Below are 19,863 nucleotides of genomic sequence, written 5' to 3'. Positions count from 1 at the left end.
GCTGTTCCTTTTCTAGCTCCTTTAGGTATAGGTTAGGTTGTGTACTTGAGGCTTTTCTTGCTTCTTCACGTAGGACTGTATTGCAATATTCTTCCCTCTTAGTAGCACATTGGCTGCATCCCAAAGGTTTTGGACTGTTGTGTTTTCATTTTCATTTGCTTCCATGTATTTTTTTATTTCTTGTTTAAATTCCTGGTTAACCCATTCATTCTTTACTAGGATGTTCTTTAACCTCCATGCATTTGGGGTTTTTCCAGTTTTTTTTTTTCTTGTGGCTGACTTCAAGTTTCACAACGCTGTGGTCAGAAAATATGCATGGTATGATCTCAATCTTTTTGTACTTGTTGAGGGCTCATTTGTGATCCAGTATGTCACCTATTATTGAGAATGTTCCATGGGCACTCAAGAAGAATGTGTATTCTGCTGCTTTAGGATGAAATGTTCTGAATGTATCTATTAAGTCCATCCATCCAGTGTGTCATTCAAAGCAATTGTTTCCCTGTTGATTTTCTGCTTAGATGATCTCTCCATTGCTATAAGTGGTGTGTTAAAGTTCCCTACTATTATAGTATTATTATCAGTGAGTTTCTTTATGTTTGTTATTAATTGACCTATATATTTGACTACTTCCAATTTAGGGACATAAATATTTACAATTGTTAGATCTTCTTTCTTGATGGACATACCCCTTAATTATAATGCCCTTCTTCATCTCTTGTTACTATATCTGGTTTAAAATCTAGTTTCTCTGATATAAGTATGGCTTATGATTTTTTTTTGATGTCCATTAGTATGACAGATGGTTCTCCATCCCCTCACTTTCAATATGCAGGTGGTGTGTTTAGATCTAAAATGAGTTTCTTGTAGGCAGTATATACATGGGTCTTGTTTTTTAATCCATTCTGGTACCCTATGACTTTTGATGGAAACATTGAGTCCATTTACATTTGGAGTGATTTTTCATAGATATGAATTTTGTGCCATTGTGTTACCTGTAAAGTTGGTGTTTCTGGTGATGTTCTCTGTTCCTTTCTAGTTTTTGTTGCTTTTGGTCTTTTTTCTCCACTCAAAAAGTCCTCTTTAATATTTCTTGCAGGGCTGGTTTAGTAATCACAAACTCCTTTAGCTTTCGTATGTCTGAGAAACCCTTTATCTCTCCTTCTATTCTGAATAACAGCCTTGTTGGATAAAGTATTCTTAGCTACATATTTTTCCCATTTAGCACATTGAACATATCATGCCACTCCCTTCTGGCCTGCCATGTTTTTGTGGACAAACCTGCTGCGAACCTGACCTATCTTCCCTTGTAGTTTAAGGGCATTTTTCCCTTGCTGTTTTCAGGATTCTTTCCAGGTTTGTGTAACTTGTGAATTTGACTATGATCTGTTGTGGTGATGGCTGGCTTTGTTGAATTTAGTGGGAGTCCTCTGTGTTTGTTGGATTTTGATACCTGTTTCCTTCCCCAGATAAGGGAAGTTTTCAGTTGTAATTTGCTCAAATTTCTCTTCTTCTTCTGGGACTCCTCTGATACGAATGTTATCATGTTTTAAGGAGTCAGAGTCCTCTAAGTCTACATTTGTGATCCAATATTTTCCTTTCTCTCTTCTTTTTAGCTTCATTATTTTCCATAATTGTATCTTCTATATCAGTCATTTGTTCCTCTGCTTCATCCATCCTTATTGTATTACATCTATTCAATTCAATTTTGCACCTCGGTTATAGCATTTATTTTGGCCTGACTAGTTTTTAGTTCTTTTATCTGTGAAGTAAGAGATACTCTAATGTCTTCTATGCTTTTCTTGAGTCCAGTCAGTATGCTTATAATTGTTATTTTAAATTCTGGTTCAGACATCTTACTTATATCTGTATTGATTGAATCCCTAGCCATTACTTCTCTTCCTGCTCTTTCTTTTGGGGTGAATTCCTCCATCTTATCATTTTGTCTAAGTCACGTTTTCTTATGTGGTTGTTAGGAAAGCTGGTTACATTCTTGCTCCTGAGAGTAATGGCTATATTAAGAAGAGGTGAAGAAAAAGAAGAAGGAGAAGAAGGAGAAGGAGAAGAAGAAGAAGAAAATAAAGAATGATAAGGAGGAGGAAGAGGAGGAGGAGGGGGGATCCTGTACTGTCTTGGGCCTGGTGCTTCAAGAGGTGTTTCAGAGTGTGTACTCTGCTGTTGTGTTTTGCTAGCTCCTTCCCTCAGGTCAGTCCTCTGCAGAGTTTCTCCTTTCCTGAAATGAGGGGTGTTTAGACCTTGTCCACTGTGTGGCAAGTTTTAACTAAGTGTGTTTTCATCCACTTGTTAAAAGAAGCGAGATCAAAAAATAAACAAAAAAGAAGCAGGTAGATCCCATTTCCCCTAGAGCTGAGGCTTTGTAGCGTTCTATGATCAGTAAATTTGGTGCATGTGAGGGTTTTGTGCTAGTTTTCTCAGGGAGGCTCTGGCTGCGCTGATCCTGATTCTTAGGTGGAGATGCACCTGCAGGGTGCTGGGGGGCAGGGCTTTGTGTCAGCACTTCCGGCCTCTGCTGGGTGGTCCTGTGTTGCTAACCGAAGTAAGTCGGTGCTGACAGGCTGGGGGAAGTGGCATCACCCCACTCTCTCCTCCCTGGACTGGGGATTTCACACCCATCACTCTTCGGGAAGCCCTCACAAAAGAGCAAACGATCACCCCTCCTGTGTCCTTGTCTTCCATCAGATCCCTGCCTCTGTCTCTGTCTAAAGCACAATACCACTGTGTTTGATCTCAGGCACACAGCTGGCTTTCAGACTTTCAAATTTTAGGGACCCACGTGGCACAGACCTGTGCTGATTCTCCAGGGGAGAGGCTAGCCACGCCGTGGCGGTGCTGGTTTGTCCCAGAAAAGTGGTCGCGTAACTGTGCAGAAGTTCAGCGTTTCCGGTAAGACACAGCAAAAAGTGAGCACCAAGGCTTGCGGCCCTCAGCCGGTGTCTGTGTTCCTATGTTAGTGATCAGGGCAGCATGTTGCTGCTGCCGGTTGTTTTGACCCCAGAGAGGCTCCGCCAGCACTGCCAAATGAACTCCAAGAAGGGGAACTGTCTCTCCCAGCCTGACCCAGAGGATCCTTACACCACTTGTCCCCGCCCAGGCCTCTGTCCTCCTTCCCCACCAGAGCACCACTGAGCCCACCAGGCATGACCCAGGCAATGGCACGGACTTCTAAAACTTAAGACTTCGTGCCCTGCTGCTTATAGAAGTGTGTGCATAGTCAGTCCCTCCCCTTTTCCAGTCAATGGTTTGGGGAAAGTTTTTCTCGTGCAATCCCTTGTTCTCACTTTTCCTCTCTCTGTCTCTCTCTCTTGCTCTTCCCTCCATGATCAGGACTCCTCTCCTTCACAGCAATCATGAGAAAGGGCATCCTTTCTCCCTCAAATCAACTCTCCACAGCTCCTACGTTCCACGAGGTGGCTGTTTTTCAACCTGCAGATATGCAGTTTGATCTCTCAGTCATCATAATGATTTCTTGGGTGTTCAGAATGATGTGATAACCATCCAGCTGCGTTCGAGGGTCGAGACGAGCTTAGGGTCCCCTTATTCCTCTGTCATCTTAACTCTCCCCTTTTTCAATATAAACAGTCTTATGTAAGATTAATGCTGGTTTCCTTTTATTCTCATTCTTATGTTGTCCCTTTTTCTTCTTTATTTTACTACCCAAGTCAAGATTTTCAGTGCAATATTTCATTGGTGTGGTAATAAACGTCTCATCTGGTTGCTGAAATTAAAGGAAAGTCTCCCATTTTTTTACCCTTAACAATAATTTTTGATATGTTATTGATCCTTATTATGAACCCTAGTATTTCCCAACTCTTTGAATACAGTACAGTCCACAGAGGAAGATAATTCTTTTAGGGCACTCTGATGTAAATGAATGAGGCTGCTCAAGGCAGGAGACAAGAGACTAAATTGATCTGCCTACTCCAGGCCACGCCTGCCTCACCTAAGCCTGCAGGGACAACACAGCACAGCTGCAAGGTGCTGTCGGTACAACAGGTTTAAAGCTTTAGTTTGATCTGAGGACTGTAGCTACAAGGCCCAAACTGGCTCAATATTTTTGTTTCTGTTGTTCAATCCTCAGGTGGTTTTAGCAGCGGTGGCTTCAGTTACTGAGCAGGCAAGGCCAAGTTAAAAATATGTATCATGCCTATATATTCCATTCAATTCCTCTTGAAAGAATAGGGAAAGAGTATGATCTGGCTTGCATGTTATGTGCTGGCTCTTCTTCCCTAGAAACATTCCCCAGGATTAGCTACAAACATTGCCTTTCCTGTTCCTGTCGCCTTTCCCGTTCTGTGTTGTAGCACAATTTTAGTAATGACTGGAGTTTCAGCAGAGCCCAGTGGTATATGTCGCCATTCAGCCTATCACAGCATGACTTGAATTCTAGCATGTCCTTACATGGCCTCAGTTTGCCACTTCAAGGGATAGCACTGGAGCATCAGTGGTTTCCAGCCACGTAGAGAAACTAGGAGTTCTTTGGTGAACGTGAATAGGTTCTACTTTGATTGCACTCAGAATTGCCATAGTGATTTCCACAGAGTGGTACCTGTCACAGGGGTCTCTCTATTGTGCAGTTACCGATGGCCCACCAGCCAGACCAAATGGCAAGTCCATAAATAAGCAACAGTCCAAGTATAAGTATGCGCCCAATTGTAGGAATTGTATTTGTTCCTAGAAGTGTCCTTGCTGTAACTCAGCCCACTGGCCTTCTCACTTGCTTTTGCCTCTTTCTGTGAAGAGGTTACTGTATGCTTAGCACAGGGTAACTGCTTTCCCCATGGGGCCATGACACTCTATTCTGGACCTGCCACCTGTGAACCAGCTCAGTTCCCTAACATCCTTGGGAAATTGGTGGAAAGGTGAGACACTTCGATAATATCAGCCGGCAAATCTTTAGATAGCTTTTTTATGAGGTCCTAGCGGAAAATAGCCTATGTGCTCATGAATGCACTGAGTCCTACTATGCCCCATGGCAGAATGCTTCTGTAATACCATTTTCATTTTATGATGGGCATTTGTCTCCTTGTTGGGATTCTTTTTTTGACATCACCCATCACAGGAGAGGTAACTCAGGAATTGATACAATGTTATGTGCTTCAGTTAATGGGGATGTCTTAGTAAATGCCCAATAACTAGCTTATTACTGTCTTTCGAGGAAATATACCAGATAATTTTCTAGCCCAAAATCCCAGAGGTCACTGTTGACTACGATTATGGGTTTTTTCCAAAGACCTGAGTCTGCATCAAAGCAGGCGGCTGACATTTCAAGTATCGTTTCAGCATTAGCACCTATATGGATCAGCTCAGGCAGCTGTAACAAAATACCACAGACTGGGTGTCTTAAACAACAGACATTAATTTTTCAAAGTTCTGGAGGCTTGGAAGTCTGAGATCAGGGTGACAGCACAGATGGGTTCTGATGAGAGCATCCCTCCTGGCTTGCAGACAGCTGATTTCTTGCTGTGTTCTTATATGGAGGAGAGGAGAGAGCTCTCAGATCTCTTTCTCTTCTTACAAGGGCACTAATCCCATCATGGGGGTCCTACCTCCCATGACCTCATTTAAAGTTAATTATATCCCAAAGACCACATCTCTAAAAAAACCATCACGTTAGGAGTTAGGGCTTCAACGTATGAATTTGGCCAGGGGCGGGGGCAGGGATGGGTGGCACACAATTGATGTCTTAGCAGTAACATAAGGAGCAAACAGGATAACTTGGGCTATAGCTTCTCCAGTTCCAGGAAGGCTTCCAGGCTTCCAATCAAATATGACCTTCTCCAGGTGATTTAAATAGATCAAGCCCAGCAGTATCCTTAAATGGGGGATATGATTTCTCCAAGAGCCAAATAAACTAATTAGATATTAGGTCTCTTGTTTAGTCTATGGGGCAGGGAACAATAATATTTTATTCTTAGTGGTCTATGTGTAACAGGACACTCTAGCCATGCACTCCTCCCAAATTTTATAGTCTGTACAATGTCCTGAACTTTTTTCAGGGTTAATTAACCATCCTTGACCAGTCATATGACTCATGATCACAATGAAGTTGCTATTAGTTTGGTTCCCAGTTTCAGAAATAATCATAATATCATCAGTATAGTCCACAGGAACACTGTATGGTTATATTACACTCGATCTGCCTCATACATTGTGACAACGCAGAGAGGAGTCCAAATATTCTTGAGGCAAATGTATATTGGAAAACCATTCCACACAAACGCACGTTGCTATTGATGCTCCCTAGCAAATAATATTGAAAAAAGGTATCAGCCAGGTCAACTACAGAAAACTGGTCACCTTCAGCTTGTTGAAATAATCTGTTCAGCACTTGAATACTTTGGAACATACCTGAAGCTATTCGGGTTACTTTTTATTGGAGTCCCCTCCAGGAGCCATTGGCCTTCCTCACTGGCGACATCAGCTTATTGCAGAGTGAGTGTATATAGGTACTAACATACTTGCATCTAACATGTCCTTAATTAAGGCAGTAAATTTTTGTTGCCCTCAGCATATAATAGCTTTTCAAATTAACTATTCGAATAGGCTTAGAAAGCTCTAACAGCTCCCATTTTTCATATCCAATTAGTACTGGATTTAGGGCAGATCTACAAATTATTTATTTTTCTCAAGTTAGCAGTAGAGGAAGACTTTTTAGCCAATCATTATATGCATACCAATTATACATTCAGGTGAGGGAGACATCCCCACAGTATACTCTTTAAAATCATGTATTTCAACTATTAATGAGACTTTAATTTTTATTCCTTTTTACAGTAGCATCTCCCTGTTCCCCTAAGTTTATTCTATCACCCCCGAGGGGCTCATTAGTAGACCTAGGCAGTGCTCCTATGACCAGCTGACCTAAAAGAACTTCTACACCTGCAGATCATTTCACCCATCCCTATGGTGCTCCCATAGGGATTGATTTGGTCAGGAGACCCTGTCCTTCTTGTAATGCTCTATCTTCCATCACTGCCTATAGTAGAAAAAATTCTTAACATTCAAGATTCACATACTATCTTTATTCACTCAGAAAAATTATCTAGGCGCTGCTCTGAAAGGCCTTTGCACATGGAATGAAGGTTGCTAATGAGTGATTTTAAGGTAGGGAGATCATCCTGGATTATCCAGGTGGACCCAAAGTAGCCACACAAGCCCATGAAAACAGAAGAAAGAAGAGTCAGAAGGTTGAAGCAGAAGGGGAAGTTAGAAGGATATGACACCTGGGAAGGACGTGATGCACTGATGTTGGCTTTGAAGGGGGCCACAGTCAAGGAAAGTTCTCTCCAGAAGCAGAGAAGAACTCCCAGCCATGAACTAGCAAGGAAACAGGGGCCACAGTCCTGCAACCACATGGAAGCAAATTATGCTAGCAACATGAACGAGCCTGGAAGTGGGTTCTTTCCCAGAGCCTTCTGACACCTTGACTTTTGGCTTTGTGCGACCTAGAGCAGATCAACTAGTTTAGTCTACTGGACTTCTAATCTGCAGAACTGTGAGATAAATTGCTGTTGTTTTCAGTTGCAGTAAATAGAAAAATGGTATCTTGCGTTAGTATTAAAAATTGGTATTTTAGAACTTGATGCTGTAGGCTCATGAAAACTTTTCTCTATGTCGAAATCTTCTACACTCAGACAAGATAAGTATATATGCTTTGATATTTTTATATCTTGAGAAGCTTGAGGATAGGCAATTGTGTTTTACTGGCTTCTTTAAAAATCTATCAAGGTTTCAGCAGACACTCCAATTTCCTCACTATTTATTTATTTTATTTTATTTATTTCCTTATTTATTTATTTATGAGAGAGAACACACAAGCAAGGAGAGGGGCAAAGGGAGAATGAAAGAGAGAGAATCTCAAGCAGGCTCTACGCCCAGTGCAGAGGCTGACAGAGGGCTCAATCTCATGACCGTGAGATCATGACCTGAGCCAAAATCAAGAGTCAGATGCTTAAAAGACTGAGCCACCCAGGTGGCCCAATTTCCTCTTTTTTAATGCCATTTTACTTTAACCATCTAAACACTTCCACATCATTCAGTCCTGAATTCTTGTCTTTGTCTTTTTTAGGAAGAGAGGGGGCTTTTATTTATTTTCATTTTTTAACTTTTTATTTATTTTATTCCAGTATAATTAACATACAGTGTTACATTAGTTATAGGTATACAACATAGTGATCTAACGATTCTATATATTACTCAGTGCTCATAAAGATAACTGTACTCTTAATCCCCATCAACTACTTCACTCATCCCTCAACCTCCTCTCTGGTAACCATCAGTTTGTTTTCTATTAATTAAAAGTCTGGTTTTTCTGTCTCTTTTTTTTTCCCCTGTGTTTGTTTTCTTTGTTTCTTAAATTCCACATGAGTGAAATCATATGCTATTTGTCTTTCTCTGACTTATTTCACTTAGCATTATATCCTCTAGATCTATCCATGTTGTCGAAAATGGTTAAGATTTCTGGAGCGCCTGGGGGGCTCAGTCAGTTAGGTGTCTGACTTCCACTCAGGTCATGATCTCACAGATCACGGGTTTGAGCCCTGCCTTGGGCTCTGTGCTGACAGCTCAGAGCCTGGAGTCTGCTTCAGATTCTGTGTCTCCTCTCTCTCTGTCCCTGCCCTGCTCATGCTTTGTCTGTTTGTCTCTCTCTCAAAAATAAACATTAAAAAATTGATTTTAAATAAATAAAAACAAAAATAGCAAGATTTCATTCTTTTTATGGCTGACTAATATTCCATTCCACATCTTCTTTATCCATTCATTTATTAATGCACACTTGGGTTGCTTCCATAATTTGGCTATTACAAATAATGCTGTAATAAACATAGGGGTGCATTTCTTTTTGAATTAGTGTTTTTTAATTTTTTTAGACAGATACCCTGTCATGGAATTATTGGATCATATAGTAATTCAGCTTCTAGATTTTTGAAGAACCTCCATATTATTTTCCAGTGGCTGCACCAGTTTACATTCTCACCAACAATGCAAAAGTGTTACTTTTTCTTCACATTCCCACCGACACTGGTTTCTTGTGTTTTTGATTTTAGCCATACCGTGAGGTGGTATCTCGTGGTTGTGATTTCCATTTCCCTGATGATGAGTGATGTTGAGCATCTTTTCATGTGTCTGTTGGCCATCTGGATGTCTTATTTGGAGAAACACCTGGTTATGTCTTCTGCCTATTTTTAATCGGGTTATTTGTGGGTCTTTGGTGTTGAGTTGTAGTTCTTCATTTTTGTCCTTTTCTTGCCCTTGCTTTGTAAAACTGTAACCTTTATATTATCCTGAAGTTTCACAGAAGGAAGCTGGGACAGGGGATCTGGAAACTGCCTCTTTACATCCTCTGAGCTCTAAGAGAAATATCACATATGGTGTCCACGGTGGTAGGGCTCCTTATAATCTGAGTGAGGGGCATCCCATGCATGGCTGATCTCATTGTCCTGTAGCCCCCCCCCCCCCGCCAGTACAGTCCCCATCTGCAACATTTCAGCCACTTCAGAAGACATTGACATTTATTTAAAAGACAGAGAGGGGCAGAGGAATTACCCTTCTCTAGTAGGAATGTCCCTTGCCTGAATCCATTCTAATCAGCAAGGACTATTCCTTGAATTATCCCTAGGAAGACAGCAGCCAAGGGAAGATCCAGGATGAGTGCAAAAATCCTCTCCACTCCACAGTATTCAAAACCAGAGACACTGCTACTTAATCTAAAACTCTCAGGAACCATTTTAACAAAGGTCATCAGGACAATGCTTATGACCATCTACAAAAGGCCTCCATTTTGTTACCAAATAATCCCTTACTTTATGGCTTTCCTCCATCATCAACAGCACTAATTACCTTCTTGGTTGTAATGGGTCTCGCAGGCTTAGCTGACCCATCAGAAGTTATAGTGCCTACGTTCCTTTGGTTGGAGCTCCATTTGCTAGAAAGAGAGGATGGAGTTGAAGGAGACTCTGAACCTTCCCTCTGGCTCATGTTGAAAGCAGCAAATAGGAACTGATTCAGCCAACCTGCCATCAGTTTGCACTTGTCTTCGAATTTTGCTAGCTCCTGGCATTCAGGTTCTGTCATTTCTGTCATGGAAAGTCTTACTATCAGTCACTGATTTCAAAGCTTATGCTACTCTGAACCAAGCCTAACGGGACAATCCTGTCCACATAAGTAGTTCCTTTCTATCCCCATTATCAGAGTCATCCTTTTTCTTTCTAAATAATGCCTACGCCATATTTTTGGCAAAGAATGAGTCAAAAGTCTGCTAAGCAGCCCCACCTCTAATGCCAACTGCACTAAAATAGGATTCAATTAAGAAGGCTGTTAGGATGCCAAGTAATAATACTTTATAACTCATCAGAGTATAACAACCATGTTGTTACAGTATAACAACTACGTTGTTATTGTATAACAACCTTGTTGAAGTAAGAGTTTGGATCACTGTCAAAGGCTGTCTCACAACAAGGGGTCTGTAGAGACCTGGTACAAAACTTCTATCTTCTGTAACAGTCATTGTTGTAATAAGCACTTTCTCTCTTGAATCAGGAACCCCCTGCACATGCATAAGACACGTTGGAACAAGGGGGCCTAGGAATCTCAGTGGGCTTTTTAATATTTTGCTGGTTGCATATGTATATTCCTGGTACAATTTCAGCCTCAACAGCAGAGCTCTCTGGGAGGGGGATCTCATGAAGACCAAATGCAAACCATTGATCTCACTCTTACCAATACACAATGCTGACAGGTTGTTGTTAAAAAACCACCATAAAACTCCTTGTGCCCATAGTTAGAAAGCAACATTATTAATCAGCCTGTTTCAGGTGTTGCAAGTAGAGGTTAGTACCCAACAGAAACTTCTATAGCGAAACAGTTCAGGCTAATTCCAGGACTGCCAGACATTAACCTGAACAGAATATTACGCTGAGAAATTGCTCCTTTGGTTCCGGTTTACTATTGTGATTGAAGGTTGATGTGTACCAAGTTCAAATTATTTCACTGCATTTATTTAAATGTTACATAAATTTCATCTTTTATCTGTAAATTGTGGAATATTTACACTAATTTTTCCCACTGGTGTTAATACACAATTGGTTTTTCTGGACAAGAAATCTCAATTTAATCTTTTTTGGTGTATTGGTAGATCCCATTTGATGACATTTTATTTGGCATATTTTGCATTTTTGTTCATGAAAGAATTGATCTGTACACTTCCTTTCTCACAAATGCCTCCTCTGGTTTTGAAACCAAGTTTATACTCACCTTTTGAACAAATTGAGGAGTTTCCTATTTTTTTTTTTATTCTCTGGAAGAGTTTGTAACAGACTTTTTTTTTCATAAAAGCTGGATAGCACCTTTTTTATAAGACACTTTAAAAATTCTGATTCAGTTTCTTTCATGGTTATCCTATTATCCTCCTAGGTCTTGAAGTGATTTTGGTAAATTATTATTTTTATAACTTTTCAATTTTAATTTTTTGTCTATATTATGTGAAAGTTGTTTATCTGTTTAGCCTCTGCTCTCTATATCTATGTCACTCTTCTGTTCCTAATATTAATGTAATTATACTGAATAAACTATAATGGCAACAAAATCAAAATAACTGATTTCCTCCCATCATTCCTTTAAATATTTCTCTGTGTAGGTATTCTTCCCCGATCTCTGGATAAAAATTCTAACAAGCCCATCTGGATACAAGATGTAATTAAGTTGAAAGCACAATTCAATTACTTGTACACTCAGTCCTTAGTATTAACAAAATTCTGAACTAGATTTACCATCAAAAAGTTTTCTCTTTCCCATCCTAGAGACTGTTTTAGGCTGGAAACTCACAGTGGGACTGGGGGTCTTGATTAACCTTCTCTCTCTTTTGCTTTCCCAGCTCGCTAATTGGGGCCTTCTCCTTCAAAAGTTGGCATGTAGACAGGGGAAACGAGATGTGTGCAGTTTTCTTACCTGAACACCTGAAATTGGCTTCCCCTTCTCTGGGGCTGAAGGATGATTCAGCCTGCCTCTTGGAAGGTGTCCAGGAGACGATTTCTGGATGCTTTAGATGTTTTCTCATGCTCTCTATTTCCGGACTCCCTAAAACAAGAAATGTGTCCATTTTATCGCTTGCTTCAAAAAACCTACTTGTGGGGCACCTGGGTGGTTCAGTTGGTTGGGTGTCCAACTGTTGATTTTGGCTCAGGTCATGGCCTCATGGTTCGTGGGATTGAGCCCCGCATTGGGGATGCTTGGGATTCTCTGTCTCCCTCTTCTCCATGTCTCTCTGGCTCTTCCCTGCTCACGCACACGTGCTCTCTCAAAATAAATAAACTTAAAAAAAATGCTTTGGGACTTCCTTTGAGTCTCTGTTTATCTTTTTTTCCTTTCTAAATTAGTTAACACATGTAAAGCATTTAGAACACTGCCTGCCTCAATATATAAGCCTTATGAGTGATAACTCTTGCGACCCACCAGGAAGTGAACGGCACCAGGGTCCAGTTTATTCAATATTATGTTCTCAGTGCAGTTTCTGGCAAATAAAAGAAAATGAACATCCCTGTGTATCTTTTGTGCCATCCATCCTTTTTCTGTTTTTTTTTTTTCACCCACTTCTTAAGGAGACTTTTTAGTTCACTAATTTTCATCTTTTTCATTCTAAAATAAAAAGGTATTTGCATCTATACATTTCCCTGAGATTTTGCTGCATCCTAAAATTTTTGTAGGCATATTTTTTGTTTACTTCTAGGTATATTTTAGTTCCTATTATTTTTTTTACAAAGATGTTCTTTATAAGCGTTTTTAAATTTCCAGATGTGGGAGATATTTTTATCTTCTATAGCCTTATAATCTTATTGTGTTGTAGTCAGAGAACACATTGATAACACCACACTTTTTTCAATCCGTTGAAACTTACTTTATGATATGCTTTTCTTTTACCTCTTCAATATATGTTACTACATCCATTACCTACTTGTTTAATGCAGAGTTCTACAAATGTCCACTTTGTTTTTAAACTCTTGTTCTTATGGCCTTTGTACATTCCTAAAAATACATTGAGAACTCCAGAGACCTTTCTTTAATGTGGGTTATAGCTAATAATATTTACCAAATTATAAATTAGACATTTAAAAATACCAATTAAAACCAGGAATAAAACCATTAGACACCAAGAAATAACTATAAAAAACTTTTTATTTCTACATGTTTTTTTTTTACTTCATGTATTTTACACAAAGCAATCTAAAATGAATGGTATTTTCTGAATTTATTTTCCTTCCACGCTAAACGAGGTCTGCAGGCCAGAGCAACAGAATCACCTGGGAAGCTGTGAGAAACACAAATGCAGACCTACTGGTTCAGATTCTCTAAGGAGTATTCAGAAACCTGCTTTATCAGGTTCTCCAGGTAAATGATTCCAATTTGTGAAGCCCTGTTTAACACCATATAATGAGCACCTTTTCATTAAAAATAAAAAAAAAAACAACTTATGTAGCTTTATTTGCTCTTAAACTTTCATTGTTAGGATGCATATACAGACAGTACATAGCTGTCAGGGCAGAGCTCAATGCGTTTTCACAAAGTGAACAGATCCATACACCTAGGACTCAGATCAAGAAGAAAACACCTGTACCTCCTCCTTCGAACACTTTTGATTTCCCTGTTTTTAAGCTTATGTACAGAAACTCATACAGTGAGTGCCTTACTTACGAAGTTGGGCAGAACCCAGCATAACTCCCAGGGAAATTGGTCAAACATTCGTACCATTAGCTCAACTAGGTTGACTGAAAAGGGGAGGAAAACGAAGGGAGAGAATTCTACAGCGGTAAAGAGATCCTGGGAGGCCCTGTGGGGCTTACAAGCAGAACAACAGCTGAGTCTGAAACGTTTCAAATGGCAACTCCATCATTCAGAGCTATTAAGTAAATTACCTTTTCTGAGCTGCAGGATGTAAGATCCGTATTTTGAGAACCGTAGGAGGATTAGCTATTTCTGTATGTTGAACTCAGAATAAACTAGTTACTCAATTAAAAAAATGTTTGAATCTGCTGAAGGCCTGCACTGGATACCATGCTGTATGCATAAAATGGATGACATCTAGGGCTTGGTCTCAATCAGATCATAATTTAATCTTCTAGCAATTAGGAATAGAGATTTATGAGATCACTGCCTGTTGGAATCTTGAACCTAAAGTGAACTGGGTGACATCATAATCCATTTCTATTCTCATAACACATGTTCAAAATTGATTTAATCTAAATCCTCTGGTATTTTATGTCTGATGAAATTTTCATCTAAATCAGATGTAGTGATTGCGGCAGGAATATTTATAAATATTTGTCGTTGTGTATGGAAAAATAGCAAGTATTTTCTAATATCTTACTCTTATAAAAAATAATCAGAAAACAGGTGCAAATTATCAATTACATCATAAGATCAACTTCAATTTTTCAGGTTCCAAGAGAAAAGACTTTTTAACGGAACCCCTTTAGTTGGCAAAAAACAAAAAAAAAAAAAAACAAAAAAACCCCGCATTAATGGCGCTTAGCACCAGAGTAGGTATCTCATTCTGCAAACAGGTTCGAAGAGTCCATATTTTGGAAATGTACGGGGGCTCAGACTGCAATCCATAGGCTTCCATTTTTCTGACACCTGCTGACACCCACCTCTTTTCACGAATTTGATCGCTCGCTGTCCACGAGGAACAAGCCAAAGCGCTGGCTGAACTAAACCTCAAGCAGCGCCAGAGTTTACCTCACTTTACCCTCTAAGTTTAGCTGGCATCTAACTTCCCGGAAACGCCCCCCGACTCTACACGCCGCTCCGCCCCCACAGGAAAGCGCCCGTAGGCTAGGTTCCCACGCTCCCGGAGGCCGCCGGAGGCGCACAGAATTTCAAGGTGCAACTGCGCAAGCGCTGCGGTTCTGCGCATGCGCCGCGGTTCCGCGCATGCTCAGAGGCGGAGGCCGGCGAGGGCCTGGGAGAGTAGAGGAGGCCCGCCTGCCCCGCCCCCGCCCTGCGTGCAGAGCTCCCCTTCCGCGCGGCCAAGGCCAGCTTCCCTTTCCGGGAGCTCAAGCATCGGCCGCCGGTGTCTCTTTCTTCTCCGCGGCTTGTGCAGCTCTCCCGTGGCGAGTATGGCACCTAGGAGACGCGGGGCCGGCCTGCGGCTCTGCGCCACTGGTAAGGACCTCGCGGGGGGCGATGGGGGCGGGGGCGATGGTGCGGGCGCGTGCTGGGACCTTTCCGGGGTGGGGTCGGGCCTGGGCCGGGGTCTCCCGCCTGCGTGCAGAGAAGCCCTGGGATCCGCCGAGATAGCCCCAGCTGCCGGCTCCTTCCCCCAGAGTGGCTGTGCCGGGGACGCGTGCCTGAAAAAGATGCGCCTGTCTTCCATTTGGTTCTTTGCTTAGTGTGACAGGAAGTTTCAATAGCGCTGACTCCACTGATAGGCGTGGTAGTTTCAATAGCGCTGATTCCACCACCCCAGCTTGGGGCCAGACCTTGCTTTGGCTTTAGGTTCCGAGTCTTGTCACGTCTGATGAATTTTTACCCACCTGCGGCTAAGAGAGATGGCCAAGGACGGGTCATGGTCAGGTTGCCAGATTGCGCACTGTGAAAAGTGATCAGAGTTTGTGGTGGCCTTTCTCAGCCTCTTGCCAGCATCAGGTACCCTGGTCCCCATTAGTGTGCTCACTTCCTCGGCAACCGTTTGGTTCCCGTGCCGGGCTGTGAGAACTGTTAGTGGTAGAGGTGTAGCTCAGTTTTGTTTCTATCCATAAAGTGGGAAAAAATAAAACATTGGATTTTGAATGGCAGTTGGAGTTTATACAGAGGAGAAGATAAGTAATATTTCTTATTACTGAAGAGATATAGAAGAACGGTTTCTGTGTCTGTTAAAAAAAAAAAAAGGTAGAATGGCCAAAAGGAAAAACAGGATGAAAGTAAAAATATGTTGAAAGAGAACTTCTGTTCCTCAGACTTGCAAGCCAGCATAAACCTTGCCGGTCACTGTATAGTTGCCTGCAGAGCAAATATGTAGTAAACGGATGAACTGCTTATACTTACACGTTGTTAGTGCCTGGGAATGGATCAGTGGTGGTTTTTATGGTAATTTGTAAAAAATAAAAAACATTTTATAGATGACTAAGCATGTAGTACAAAACAAGTAATAAGTCAGCTTTTATTGTAAACATTTTGTCCTTTGTTTTCTTTTTTCCCCCCAGTTTTTTTACTTGGTATGGCTTTCTGTAAAGGATTTGTGGAAGATTTAGATGAATCGTGAGTATACCTGTTTTTAAATAGCATTTTAACTTCTTTAAGCTCTGGCGTTATCTGAATACTTGCACGAATTTAATCTTTTCGTAATAGAGGTAGTCACGATCAGTATTTATATAGCAGTAATTTTGTTTCAGAAGTTGTTCTGAGTGCTGTTGTACTCAAAAGAGTTTACTAACAATTCATATTTTGTTTTATCATTTTTCATTGTGTTATGTTTTTCTGCTTGTATCACAACTGAGCAGGTGTTGGAATTTGGTAACTATACTATATATTTTCATAGTACCATAGCATTAATTACGAGGCTTTGCTTATACTAGGTCAGTAGTGATAGTGAGGAGTCCAGCTCCAGACAGACCGAAGTCCTGCGTGTGATCTCTCGGGCCTGGCCGGAGGCGGTTATACGGCTTTTCCTGGCAGGCCTCAGCAGGGAAGCCGCCCTCCCCACCCCAGACTTGGTGCACCAGCGCACTGCAGACTCTGGAGGGAGTTGTGATCACGGACTAGGCCCCTGGGCCAGCTTAGCTCCCGTGGATATGTGCCTTCCTCGCCCAGTTGCCTCTCTTGAAGGCTTCTTACTGGGGGGCTCACCCAGAGCACTTCCTAGGTGTCTCCTCTGACACCTCTTTATCTAGGGGCTTTGCTGAAGGCACTTTTCTTTGCTTGGACTCTGTACTTTTCCACTCGTGTGTCTTTCCATCTTTCATTCTCCTGCCCACGTGCCCCTAAAGGGACGGAAGCCTTTGGTTCAGTGCTCCTCTCCAGTTAGATGAATTCTTTTGTCTATGCCGCGTCCGCCTGACCCGCACCTGGTACTGTTCCACTTGGAAAAAGGGAACACTGAGGAGCTGGTGCCTTTTTTTCTTTGTTCAGTTGGTTTTTTTTTTTTTTTTTGCCTGTCGGCTTACATTGTCATAGTGAGTGAATAAAGACTTGATTATTACTTTCAGTTTGGTTTGTTGTCCTAATTAACTGCCTTTACACCACAAACTTGGTACAGTAGCCAGGTGGTCATTTGAGCACAGCGCTTTTCTGGAAGAGCAAGATTCCTGAGGATCTGTGGAGCACTCCACTAGCTATGCTGATGGATAATTGGAGAGTGACAGCAGATGGTCTGCACAAAATGTTGATTCTGAAGGGACCCATTGTTAAGGTGGAGGTAATCTGGTTAAACTTGGCAATGCCTTGAGGGCTGTGTTAGTATAGACTTTCTCCTTTGGACTGCTCTGACAGTGGGGACATCTGCCGAAGTAGGGGGAGGAAGGGAGAGATGAGCAGGCGTGGATACCTACGACCCTGCTCAGCAGCGTGCTGGGTGAGTTTGCCAGGTTGGGCCCACCTGTGACAAGTTTCCTGTCGCTGAAAAACGTGTCTGACGCATTCTCACAGAGGCCGTAGTGGTCCTGTGAGCCATCCTGGCGATCCCTTGGGTCTACGTTGAGAGATTAGGAAACCGTGGATAATGAGACTTACCCAGACTCAGATTTCTAGGTTTCTCTTCGATGCTCCTGCTTATTACCAAACCCAGGTAAACCTCCTCGTCTCATCAGTTCAGTCTGTCTGAGACTGAAGTCCGGGTCTTCACTGACACAAATAATCTAGACCTGGAAAAAGTAGCCACCACCAAGATAGCAGAGATTGAGCAGCACAGTGATGTAAGAGGGGGAACCGAGTGCCCTTCCTTGGGCAACTGAGGCATAGACCTTTCCTAAAGACTCTCTGGGTCTGTGTATTCGATAATGGGGTGTCATAGGGAGAGATTGATGGGTTCCTCACCAGGGACCTCATGGCCAGATGTTAAGCAAGGAGAGGCCTGATGGGCAGTCCCCGTGAGGGTAAACGTGATGACAGCCTATGTGACTGTTGCAGGAGTGTTTCCTCCAGATCGGCGGAAAAGCTCTGAAACATTTACGAGACCTTCAGCAGGTATTAGGCCGAGTCCCTCTGTCCCCCAGGCAGGCCGGAGACCTTGTGCCGTGGGCAGGGTTTCCTGGGAAAGTTGGGGAGAACCTTTGCGGTATCCGTGCACCCTGATACCCTGCGGCCTTGATGGGGACGATGCATGTGCTGCCTCCCAGTTTGGAGTCCACGGTGACTGGTACAGCACCTTGGCCAGGGCTGGCGCTGGGTGAGTGCTTTCTGGCCCCTGCTGCAACGTGTTTTATTGGTACAGTTGTATTGTCTGTGTGAACTCCCATTCACCTTTGTTCCTAAGCCCCACTGGGAATTGCTATAATGAGAGCCTTTTTAGCGGAGCACGTGGAAGACGGTGACCCTGTGTGACCACCGGCTTTTGGTGCCATTTTCTCCCCAAAGCATTATTGGCTGCCTGGTGAGGGAACAGCCATCCTGATCTCTGAGTGAAAGAAGACAGCGGTCCATGAGACTGTTTCTCCATTCAGTAGCTCCATCTGGCCTGTGCACAAGGCCTCAGGTACCGGGAGACTAGATACTCATTATAGATCCCTCAATAAGAAAGTGCTGCTCTTGCCACTGGTGATACCTGACATCATGAAGAAGGTACTGGAGGTAGCCTGGTCTGTAGCAGTTCACATCACAAATCCCTTTTCCAGCATCCCTCCCTACAGGGCTGATGACTGGTCAATCTCCTTCACATGGAATGGATTCCAGCACAGCTTTATGTCCTTCTTCAAGGCTGTTCAAATTCCCCAACTGTCTGCTATTAATGGGTAGGCCAGAGTCGGGAAGAAATCCTCCTTCTGGAGGGGGCATTGGCTTTCTGCTTATTGATGACAACCTCCTAGAGGGCCTAGAGAGGGCACTGCCCCACAAAGACCGGATGCCGTGATGACTCACAAGGGGCATCGTGGCTGGACTGTTAACACACTCAAGGTACAAGGACCTAGTTCCCAACTGAAATTCCTGGGCCTGATCTGGGAAGTGGTATGACATCCCATTCCACAGGAAATCATTACCAAACTTTTGACCTTATTTGACCCAAAAAATAGAAAAAGGGGCCCAATCCCACCAGGGGTTGGTGGACCTATGTGACTACTGATGATGTTAGAGAGCCCATGTGGAGATTTGATAGAGCCTTTTCGTTAGGTTACGAGAAGGGCTGCTGCTCTTGAGTGGGGCTCCAACCAACAGGATACCCTGGAGGCCCTCCAACAGGCCGCCAAGCCTCCCCCTCTTAGCCCCACTGATCTACATCTGCCATTTGAGTTACACCTCTCAGCAGACTCTCAATTCGCTGACCAGAGCCTATGGCAGGAGGACAGCCCCAGAGGCCAACATGGACCAACCTGTAAGCTCCCCAAGTTGGCTGAAAGAAAGGTACACGCCCTTTGAGAGACCATTATTGATCTTGGGTGAGTGCAGTGGTGGGCTCAGGAGCAGAAGTTCCAGTCTTGTTCCTGAATAGGGCCAGCTCTGGATCCCCAGGAGAATGGAACTTCTGGGAGCCCAGCCGGCATCTTGCAACTGCATGGAAAGGTCTGGGGCCCTTCCGCCTCCCAGACGTAACACCAAAGGAGACACTGCCACCTCTGGCCTAATGGGGACCTGATAGACCTTCAGGACCACCGCTGGGCCTGGTTCACTAATGGCTCCTCTGGCTTAACTTGTAGGAATTGG

The 19,863-nt window shown here is 42.7% G+C and overlaps 2 protein-coding genes across 3 annotated transcripts in view; one reads left to right on the top strand and one right to left on the bottom strand.

Moving 5' to 3' along the window:
* Window positions 1–14,899, bottom strand: part of CCDC102B (coiled-coil domain containing 102B) — a 196,087-nt gene extending 181,188 nt beyond the window's left edge. The window contains 2 exon segments of the mRNA XM_053205990.1: window positions 11,965–12,093; window positions 14,661–14,899. The gene's annotated coding sequence lies outside the window, so the exon portion shown is untranslated.
* TMX3 (thioredoxin related transmembrane protein 3) overlaps window positions 14,888–19,863 on the top strand; it is a 45,737-nt gene continuing 40,761 nt past the window's right edge. For both annotated transcript variants that reach the window (XM_027069153.2, XM_027069154.2), the window contains exons 1-2: window positions 14,888–15,174; window positions 16,215–16,269. In XM_027069153.2, coding sequence (XP_026924954.1) covers window positions 14,925–15,174; window positions 16,215–16,269 — 305 coding nt within the window. In that variant the 5' untranslated portion in view covers window positions 14,888–14,924. The remainder of the gene's footprint in view (window positions 15,175–16,214; window positions 16,270–19,863) is intronic.

This window comes from Acinonyx jubatus, chromosome D3 (assembly GCF_027475565.1).
Source record: "Acinonyx jubatus isolate Ajub_Pintada_27869175 chromosome D3, VMU_Ajub_asm_v1.0, whole genome shotgun sequence".
Classification (NCBI taxonomy): domain Eukaryota; kingdom Metazoa; phylum Chordata; class Mammalia; order Carnivora; family Felidae; genus Acinonyx; species Acinonyx jubatus.
Note: the sequence above shows the minus strand (reverse complement) of the source record. Positions and strands in the feature narration are given on the sequence as shown.